Source organism: Benincasa hispida, unplaced genomic scaffold (genome assembly GCF_027475165.1).
Source record: "Benincasa hispida cultivar pf3 unplaced genomic scaffold, pf3_genome.v1.1 HicScf665, whole genome shotgun sequence".
Lineage (NCBI taxonomy): Eukaryota > Viridiplantae > Streptophyta > Magnoliopsida > Cucurbitales > Cucurbitaceae > Benincasa > Benincasa hispida.
In genome coordinates this window covers 701-12,027 of record NW_028326784.1, presented here as the reverse complement: position 1 = coordinate 12,027, position 11,327 = coordinate 701, and the positions used below count along the sequence as shown (strand labels likewise).

General features: G+C 34.6%; 1 protein-coding gene across 1 annotated transcript; it reads right to left on the bottom strand.

The window, feature by feature from the left end:
- Nucleotides 1–2,401: 2,401 nt before the first annotated feature.
- Nucleotides 2,402–4,559, bottom strand: LOC150030043 (uncharacterized). Its single transcript, XM_090310129.1, has 3 exons — nucleotides 4,138–4,559; nucleotides 3,753–3,795; nucleotides 2,402–2,805 (listed from the first exon to the last, which is right to left on the bottom strand). The coding sequence occupies exons 1-3, from the start codon at nucleotides 4,411–4,413 to the stop codon at nucleotides 2,684–2,686; spliced, it is 441 nt and encodes a 146-aa protein (XP_090166255.1). The 5' UTR covers nucleotides 4,414–4,559; the 3' UTR covers nucleotides 2,402–2,683.
- Between the last annotated feature and the right edge of the window lie 6,768 nt (nucleotides 4,560–11,327).

Genomic DNA, 11,327 nt, shown 5'->3' with positions numbered 1-11,327 from the left:
GGAGACTATCGATGATAGAGTCTATCATTGATAGATTTTGTTATATTTACAATTTTTTTTAAAATATTGTTATACACCTAATTTTTAGCTTAAAAGTGCTATTCATTGCATTACCCAAAAAATATATATAATTTTTGAAAAAAAAAAGTTTGTCTGTGCCACATGACAACCTGTGATTGGACACTTAGATGGCCCCCATAAAAATGGTTGATGTACTCAAATCTTTTTCGTGTGAAAATTGATAAATGAGAGCATGGTGGGGTAACTTCAAGAATAATGTATTTTTAAGAAGAAATGACAAATATATGCTAGTTTTGAAAAAAAAGATCGTTGAGAATCCTACATTGGAAAAACCAAAGGGATTCATACTCTTTATAGGATAGATGAGTTACTCATCTCATTGTCAATTGGTTTTGAGATGGAGTCCTATACAAAACAATGTCCATGACTTCACAATCTTATTTTTTTTATTTATATTATAATTAAAGTGTGGGGTGGGAGAATCGAACCTCAAATCTCGAGATCAATAGTCTATTGTCGAACTCGGACAAAAAAGAAAGACTACACAACTCATATATTTGACCCATTCACTCCAAAAGTTGAAAGGTTTAACGATGTGACATCACTATGCTTTAATTTGTTGCTCAAGTTTAATATTATGTATATAAAAATTAGCCTAAAAGTTTTAAAGAAAATGTCAATCTAAGCATAATTCAATTAATTAAGAAAATGAAGGGTTTTTTAAGAGGGAATATATATAATTCTCAAGTAGTTTCAACCTAAATTATATTATCTCATCAGTTAATTAACATTGATACATTTTTTTAATATTATTTGAATTTTTGTCAATTAAGTTCGGATAAATAACCAACTACCATTCTAAAAGTTGATGGTTCGATCTTCCATACCACAGTAATTAAACTAAAAAACATGTCTTGTTTTTAATTCAACAACATGCATAATGAGAAATTAAAACCTCCAACTTATTAGTCGGATATACATATTTTATGCTAGTTAAGTTATTTCACGTGAGATTGACTAGAATTATATATTAAACATTTCAAAAGTTGACCTATCCCTTGTGTAGGAGATAAAACAAATTTGAAACATCAAATTCACATCACTCCACTTTATTTTGTCCAAGAAACATCCATACAATCTGAATCAGTTGAATCCTGAATCCGTGTAAGCTGTTCTTTCATCTTCATAACCAACTATTAAGACAATATTAAACAAAATCAGACCATTACAATTTCTTCACGAAATGTTATGACCTTCCTTTTCAAGAATAAATGTTAGTGGCTGGTTATCATGACAAATTATGAGCTATGAAATTGAGTTATATTTCATATATTTTTTTAGTAGATTTAGAAATTAGTTTCTAATATAAACAATTGTTTTAAATGAGTTTGATACTATATTTATAAACGATAAAACTACTTGTAATTATCCACTAAATATTAGATTGATTCTAATCTATAAATAATTAATTTATGAACCTGTTTTATGTAATAATTTTTTGTAATATTATATCATTCATAATGCATTACATATAACAAAATTTAATTAAAAAATACATTCCGTTTATAATATGAAGCTCTATTTTTAAATGTTCTAAACTTTATTTATATTATGCATTTTATAATTTAAAATTTAAAATCTGAATGCACCAAACATATAAAAATATATTGTTTTCAGAATTTGTCATGTTTAGATCACAGTGTGAAAACAATTTTAAATAAAGAAATCCAGATTATATGTTGAAAACATATTTATTGAACTCAATGAAATTAAAACATAAAATAAAATATGGATGGTCATCTAAACAACTAGGAGTATACTTGGATTAGGTGGGTTGAGAGTATTTTTTGGACCAACCCAAAAATTCAAGTTGGTTAGATTGACAATCCAAATGACCCAAATAAAATTTCCAACCCAATCCAATCCTACCCGTAAAATTCGAGTTGGATTGTCAAGTTATAACTTATTTTTTCTTTTTAATGAAAAATATGTAAATTTAATATACTAATAACTAAAATCTCATAAAATTCAAATGCTAAATACTAAGTATCTATGATATTTATTGCAAATTTTAAATAAAAACAAATATCATAACAATTTTAAAAGAAAAATATTAAAAATTCACAAATTACTCAATACAAAATAATCAAACTTTAAACAAAGAGGAATATATATATATAATTCGAGTTGGGTTGGTTTAGTTTTGTTCATGGGTTCGGTTGGGTCAATCCAATTTTTTTTTAGTCAACCCACAACCCAATCCAACCCAACCTAAAAACAAAACTAACCCAACCCAACCCTTATATTTTGGGATAGGTAGTCCAGATTGTTCGAGTTGTCGAGTTATTTGAAGACCCTACAAACAACCTTACCATCCATGTTTCAAGAAGGAAAAGTGGTTGTATTCATCTCACAGCAGGACAAAGCACACAATACAAGATTCTTCAACCTCAATTAAACATGAAAATCCACCAGTAACTGAGAATAGATGAGAAGTTTAATACTTAGTTCGGATGATTGATCTTTCTTTATCTCAGAAACAAGTAAAGCACAGAAGAAAACCTGACTATGTTTAAGAACTACTACTCTTGAGAACCTATAACTCTTTGCACCAGGAAATAAGGTTGGCCAAAAAGAATCAGCAACTGAAACTTCTCTGCAATCATGAAGTTTGAACTTCAGCTGATGGGTTGCTTTCTCCCGATCTCGGCAAGCTAGCGATATACTTCCAACAGCGCTTGTGAACTCCGCTGATTTTCTTTGGAGCTTCGGCAATGGGCGTGCCTGGAAATTTTTTGTAACATTGTTCAACCTCGGTCATTGATGAAAGTATCCCAATAGCAACAAAAACATACAGAAATTTGAGTTGATAGAAACTCAAGTTTTAAGCAATACAATAATGGTTGACTATACTATATCAATTACCAAGTCCGGAGTTGCCTCAATAGAGACTTCAAAAGGGAATTTTAACATTCATTTAAAGCAATTCAATAATGGTTGGTATATCAATTACCAAGTCCGGACTTGCTTCAGTAGTGATTTCAAAATGGACCAATATAATTATATAAAGGAGGCTAACTTACTTGACCTATCTCCAGTTTAAGCTTTCAGGACCTCATGCCTCAAAAGTCCAAACTTGAATACTTTACTTGCAAACCATTAGGATCGATCCTTTTTTATAACTATTTGATTTTTAAAAATTAAATTTACAAACAATACTTCCATCTATAAGTTTCTTTGTTTTATTATCCACTTTCTACCAATATTTCAAAAACCAAGCTAATATTTGAAAACTAAAAAAATTAGTTTTCAAAAACTTATTTCGTTTTCAGAATTTGACTAAGAATTCAAAAATTTCTTAAAAATAATAGTACAAAAATGGAGAGGAAACAAGAAAAACTATAAACAGAATCGTCATCAAACGAGGCCTATATTGTCATGAAGCATAATCCTATACATCAAGAGCGAAGATCAGTAAACAGTGAATATTGAATAATGTTAGGACTTTCATCTTTTCCAATCACGCAGCTAAATCAACTATAAAGCATTAGCTCATGATGTCATGGTACCAAATTATAGAATTTAGCCTGGGTAAAAAGAACGTATAAGACATTCAATTGTTGCTCATTCTTCTGAACAAATATTAGAACAAAATTTCAGCAACATGGTGAAATAAAAACAAAAATGAAATTCCAATAACGATTGTGGAACTAATTTCGTGATATACTAACCATCTTTATGAGCAATGCCCCATGCCTTGCCGTGCGTGCCATTCTGTGAGAAAAAAAGGCAAAAGAAAAACTTAAACCCTCAATCAGATTGCCCCAAAAGAAAAAAGATTGTTACACTTCCTGTTTGATTATCAATAGTCAGAGGAAAAGTCTACAAATCTTAGTAAACGATTACAGAAATTAGGCAATCCCACTGATATTTTACCCGAAACAAATCCTTTAAAACCCCTCAACCGTTCAATTTACTTGAATGCACACAAGAAATAGAAATCACTGGCAGAGACTGAATACCATTTGTTTCAAAATTTCCGCAGATTATAGAGGGAGATTGATCTCAAATGAACCGCAACATACATCAAAGAAAAAAAACGAGATGGAAACTAACCTTGTACAGATTGATTTTGGTGATCTGGTACGATATTTCATCCCAGTGAGCTTTGGCGACATGGTATCCTACTCCCCAATTGGGCAAAAACTGAACTACTTCGAACAGGTTCTTCTTCTTCTTCCTCCGTTTGTTTTTAGTCGAAGCAGTGGAGGCATTGGGGTTCGAAGAGGAAGTTGACGGCGAAGAGGTGCTGAAGGTTCTGATAAAGGTAGAAGATAACCTGGAGAAATCTAGGGCACGACTGATCGCAGTTCTGTTGGCGACGACAGCCATTGGCGTGTCTCTCTAGGTTTGGTTGGCCTTCTCTTCGGTATCGCTATTTCGCTGCACTCTTCGGGGTTTAGGCAAGTGAAAATTGGTAATTTTCGTGCATTTCTTCTGCTCGATCCTTTTGTTTTTACAAATTGGTTAAACAAAACAAATTAAATACTATTTTGGTTCTACTTTTAAAAATGTATATTTTAGTTTTTGTATTTTTAACTTTAGTTTTGGTCTACTTTTAAAATGTATATTTTAGCTTTTGTATTTTTAATTTTAATTTGTCTAGATTCATGTTTTTTTTTCTAAATTTTAATTTGGTTATTATTTTCATTTTTACTTCATTTTTAATAGACCAAAATGATCACTTTTTAAAGTATAGAGATAAAAAATACAGAGACCAAAGTCATATTTTCAAATTTTCTCTAGCACCAAATTTAAAGTGGATTTTCATTACACTTTAAATTTATTTCAAAACTATTATTTCATTAATTAAATTTTTTTGTTAAAATAGTGGTGGTTCAATAGTACCATTCTAATTGAATTTTAAGTACCCTTCGTTGATTCCATTGTTAAAATGTATATTTTAGTTTTGGTCTACTTTTAAAATGTATATTTTAGCTTTTGTATTTTTAATTTTAATTTGTCTAGATTCATGTTTTTTTTTCTAAATTTTAATTTGGTTATTATTTTCATTTTTACTTCATTTTTAATAGACCAAAATGATCACAAAATGATCACTTTTTAAAGTATAGAGATAAAAAATACAGAGACCAAAGCCATATTTTCAAATTTTCTCTAGCACCAAATTTAAAGTGGATTTTCATTACACTTTAAATTTATTTCAAAACTATTATTTCATTAATTAAATTTTTTTGTTAAAATAGTGGTGGTTCAATAGTACCATTCTAATTGAATTTTAAGTACCCTTCGTTGATTCCATTGTTAAAATGTATATTTTAGTTTTGATCTACTTTTAAAATGTATATTTTAGCTTTTGTATTTTTAATTTTAATTTGTCTAGATTCATGTTTTTTTTTTCTAAATTTTAATTTGGTTATTATTTTCATTTTTACTTCATTTTTAAAGTATAGAGATAAAAAATACAGAGACCAAAGTCATATTTTCAAATTTTCTCTAGCACCAAATCCACTTTAAATTTGTTTCAAAACTATTATTTCATTAATTAAATTTTTTTTGTTAAAATAGTGGTGGTTCAATAGTACCATTCTAATTGAATTTTAAGTACCCTTCGTCGATTCCATTGTTAGGTACTTAAGCACCTTGGGAACTACACCCCAAAAGCTAGCTATTGGGGTGGGAGAGCCAAGCCACTTAAGTATCACGTTGGTCATCCCATTCTAACCAATGTGGGACAAAGACAACCCATACTACCTTGGTTCCTAACAGAAAGCTTGCCTACAAAAGAATAAAAAACTGCACTTTGATGTGGTGTAGGCTACACACCTCCGATGCTTACGTAAAAAAAAGTTCGAAGGTTCTCAGTCTAAGTTAAGCTCTTGTCCTCATCTTTTTCCTTTTCCCTTTTCTAATCACCTCTTCCTTATTCTTTTAGGATTCTACTTTGGATTAAGTTTGTGCAGATCATGCCTGGACAGAGGCCGACCCGTTTGGTATTCCTTCCCATGTTGGTACAGTCTTCTTCCTTGTGGTTTTGGCCTTTTAGGCTTTCGACCAATGAGCCTGCCTTAATGGCTCGGCCTTAGCCTCGTCCTCGGCTTGAATGAGGCCGACCGATCCCATTTGATTCCCAACTTATTTCTTTAATCTTCATTTCTTCCCTAATTGACGTTTTTACCCTTGGCTCTAGGATCCATTCGTAACATTAGCATCCACTCCCAAGTTAGGATTCGTTGTCCTTCTAGCTATTTTGTCTCGGGTTTTAATCCTGAGAACCTATCTTGGGAGTATATTCTCCCTTTTCGATTTTCACGCCATCCCATCGCGAAACTTAATTCGAACTTGTTAGAGGTTGTTGGGCCTATCAAGCCAAACCTTTTTGAGGTTCAATTGATTTTCCAAGGCGCTTCTCCATCTTATGACGAAGTTATGCACCAAGTTGTGTCGGGCCCACCTCAAGGATAGGTTCTTCATAGATTTTTGCCCTTCATACCTTAGGGTTCCTCGGGTCATGAGCTGACCTAGAATATTATCTAGCTAACCCTATTAGAACTTAACCAGCTTCTTGGCATAATTCTCCATCCCCATGACAGAGTTGTGGTCGCCTCTTCTTTCATTTCCTCAGATGGGTCGTTGCTTTTTGTGCCAATCTCTCTGTAGCTTCGTCTTTCAAGTGTTGCTTTTCTCATCTACGCTAACCATGTAGCTTTTATTTCCTCTGTCAAGCATCTTAGATCTACATAAGAGTCTTCCTTTTGCTCACTTGGTTAGGCATACTCTGATAGCTTTTGAAAAGAGTTGTTTTTATGTCCTTAATTTCCTTTTCTTATTGTGTTTAAAATGATTAAATATCTATTCTCGTAGGAATTCAAGCATTTCATGCATTTTGGAGCCTTATAGGCTGTTGATGCGTTATTTTATGATGTGAAATTGTGGATGAAATGTGATGATGGAAATGCGTTGAGCACTAATCAAGTTTTCTCAGCAGAATCCAAGTGTAAACCCTACTGAATTTCCTAGTATGTCCAGGGTCAAACTCAGGGACTTAGGAAAATAGGTTGCATTGATAATTTTTAGGAAAACTTTGTGGTAACCAAATAAATCAATAGTTGTTAAGGTTGTTTTTTGCGGTAATGAGAAATAAACAAATGCAGCGGAGTTTGAAAAGAGTTGAATAAACAGAAGATGCGATGAGTATGCGGTGAGTGGGTTGAGAAAAGTTTCGACTAACATTTCCTAGGACGCGTTCATGCTATGCAATCATGCAACATGCATACAACAATAAACCACCTCTCGGTGCGAATGCCACAGCTTCTAAGGCTAGAATGCATGCAATGTATGCAATAAGTCTATAGGACCTACACATAAGCCTCTATTCTTATTTATGTGATGAAAAAATGACACACACACAAATAAGGCGACTACATAATATTATTCCCATCTCTAGGATGTATGCGATGCAGGTTGACAAACAGAGCTTATCTCTAAGTTCCTATCTCTTGTTTATGCAGTTCTAATCTTGCTCTCTCGAGTCTAGATTCTAACCTAGCTCTCTCGAGTAGCTCTAAAGGGGTATTTGGCACAACATAACACAAGATAATCGCAAGCAATGAACTTCCTAGGTCATGTTAGCTTAGTTCTTCTCAACCCATTTGACTAGTTTAGCTACTCATGCATGCTAAGAGAGTGAACAGATGTAGAATAAGAACTTCAATTGTATAAATATAAAGATGAAGTACAAGATAACAATGCAAGGATAGAAGAAAGAGCCTGGTAGCAATGTCTTGATGCCCAGGCTTTTACACTATTTTTCTACTCGTGTTCAAAAAATAACCTCGCTCTCGCGAGAATCGGCCCGCTCTTTGCTTCTACGCCTCAAGGTTCTCTCTCGAGTTTCCCTGAGCGATCTCCGGCGTCTTTACTCTTCTCGTGCTCCGCCTTAAAATAAAAAGGAAAAACTATGGACAAAGACGTGCGATCCGAACTTATGAATTTTTGAATTGGTGAACCCCTTTTCTGAAGGATGCCTTTGGTATTTATAGAGCTTTGGGGTGAAGGCGATTTCTTTCTTATGATTGCTCAGATGGGATGGCTTTAATTCCCTGACTGATGTGCTGAATATTTGTCACCGAAATGTTGAATGTACTTGTTATCGTTAGCGGCTGCCAGCTTAATTCGGATTCGACCGTTATCAGTTTTCTGTCCCATCGCGATTAATTATGCCTTTCACCCAGATGCGCCCACCAAGTTGCGACAATCCTTCTTAAGCAAATGTTTGCGAACACAATCACCGCAAAGTCGACCGCAATGTTCTTTTCCTAGATTTCTCAAGGATACTTCGTTAAAATCCTATGTACCAAAGTTTCCTTAAGTCTTATTCAAGTCTCCTCTTAAAATATTTCTAAGACCTAGGGATTGCAAACTTAACCTTCAAAAGGACTTTACTAAATTCCGGAACATAACATGATTTATTTCAAAAAGAAAACTTTTCCACCGGGGTGTCAAATGATTTTATCCTTGCATATTTCTTGACATTATTATTTTTTCTGACCTTGTGCTGATCCAAGTGCCTTGCCTTCGTTTTGGACTGCCCCCACGTGTGTCATGTGGACATCCAACTACGAGCAATGCGCTCTTCCTCAGACTAAACTCATACCTTCTTGGCAGCAGAGTTGTAGTCATTTATTTATGCGTTGATCCTGGTGACTTACTTTCGTTTTGGCTTGTCCCCACGTGTGTCATGCAGACATCCAACTACGGGTAAGTGCCCTTCTCAACTTAACTCTTATCAACATGGTTTTCCCCATTGCATTGACAGTGGAGTTGTTATTCTCAATTTTTTTTTTTTTGTAAAATAGCAAGGTCGAAAATAAATACCTCACCCCCAAATTTAAAATGCGGCAATGTTCTCATTGCCAAAAGATTGAAATAAGTCATGCGATGTTCTTAGAAAGCTTCATAAAGAGAGTTTGAAAGAAAGCTAGCAAACCCCTAACTTCTAGAAATATTTCATGAGGTGACTATCTTAAGATTAAGTTGACTCTAGTACATATGAAAGAAATAGAAGCATATTTTTCATCATTGAAATCATAATTGGCAAAGAGACAGTATGCGGTAACTTATTAAATTTATCCATGTCAAATGATTGTGGTAATCAAAGAGGATGCGGTGATAAAACTTTTAAAACTAAAATGCGACGTGATAGTGCAAAATTTGAAATAAAGTTAAGGAAGAATACACCCCCAAATTTGCGCTATCGCTTGCATTATGTATTGATGCATTATTCTTTGTGGCGATCTATCTTCTTTGGATTGCGGTGACAGAATTTGATAAGTTGCTTCTTCGTGTAACATCTCCGTAATCCTGCGCCTAGATCGTTGCAAGAAAAGCAGAGAGATGGTCAAATAATTTTTAAACAAAACAAACACTTTTTTTTTAAAAAAAAAAAAATTAGAATAAGAAGAGTAAGAATAGATAAAGACTGAAAAGATATAGTGAATTGAAAATTCTGAGTAGTAGAGAAGAATTGAAGAGTCCATGATTCCCAAAACTTGCGTCCCTGATGGATTTCGATCGTCTGATAATGCAGGGACCACCTACTTCCTTCTTTATTCAAAGTTTCTTAGTTCCATGGAGTCGACTCGGCGATGCCAGCCTTCTCCATGATATGCCTTTACTTGCTGCCCATTAACTTTGAATATGTTGGTTCCGTCATCATTTGATAATTCAACTGCGCCATTCGGGAATACTTGTTTAACTATGAATGGTCCGGACCAACGTGACTTTAGTTTTTCTGGGAAGAGCCATAGACGTGAGTTGAATAGTAAGACCCTCTGCCCAACTTTGAGGTTTTTTCCGCATATGTGTTTGTCGTGCCAGCGCTTGGTGCACTCCTTGTAAATCTTTGTGTTCTCATATGCGTTAATCCTCCATTCTTCTAGCTCGACCAGTTGAATTTTTGGCGCTTCTTCTACTTTCTTCAAATCAAAGTTTAGCTTCTTTACTGCCCATAGTGCCTTATGTTCCAGCTCCAGAGGCAAATGACACGCTTTACCAAATACCAACGCATATGGGGACATACCTATTGGTGTTTTAAATGCAGTTCGGTATGCCCATAACGCATCGTCGAGCTTTGTTGCCCAATCTTTTCGTGAAGGCCTTACTACCTTATTGAGTATCAGCTTAATCTCCCGATTGGACACCTTGGCCTGACCATTCGTCTGTGGATGCTCCTTAACAGTATGATTGACAAAGTGAGACCCCTCATCACTTATTATGGCACGTGGGGTGCCAAAACGAGTGAAAATGTTCTTCTTCAGGAATTAAGAGACTACCGCCGCATCGCTTGCGGCACACAGAACTGCCTCTACTCACTTGGATACATAGTCGACAACTAATAAAATATAATATTTACCATTCGAGGGAGGGAATGGTCCCATGAAATCAATACCCCACACGTCGAACAATTCAAGCTCCAAGATGGTGTTCATCGGCATTGCATGTTTCTATGAAATGTTACATGTGCGTTGGCATCGATCACACTTCATTACGTAGTTAGTTGCATCCTTAAACAATGTTGGCCAAAAGAATCCACTCTATAAAACCTTGGCTGTAATGCATTGTCCTCCAAAGTGCCCACCATATGGTGAGTCATGACACTGCAATAATATACGTTGTTAAGCAGCATTTGGTACGCATAGTCGCAGAATCTGGTCTGCCCCTTTTTTATACAGATTCGGCTCATCCCAATCATAATATCTGCATTCATGTTTGAGCTTCCTCTATTGGTGGTAGGTATAATCTTCAGAAAATTGTCCGTAAACCAGATAGTTGACTATGTCAGTGTACCAAGGCAATTCTTTAATATGGAACAGCTGCACATCTAGGAACACCGCATTCACCTCTGATTCATTGCGATCAACTTCAGGGTTTTCTAATCTAGACAAGTGATCCGCAACTTGGTTCACTGTCTCCTTTCGATCAATTATTTCTATGTCAAATTCTTGAAGGAGGAGAACCCATCTGATCAACCTCGGCTTTGTGTCCTTCTTTGTCATTAAGTACTTTATTGCCTAATGATCAGTATGGATGAGTACTTTCATCCCCAGCAAATATGCTCGAAATTTTTCCAACGCAAAATTTACGGTAAGAAGCTCTTTCTCTGTGGTGGTATAATTGGTCTGAGTAGGATTTAACGTCTTACTCGCATATGCGATGGGATGTAAGATTGTTTTTCTCTTCTATGCCAAGCTACTCCCATCGCATACCCGCTTGCATCGCACATTATT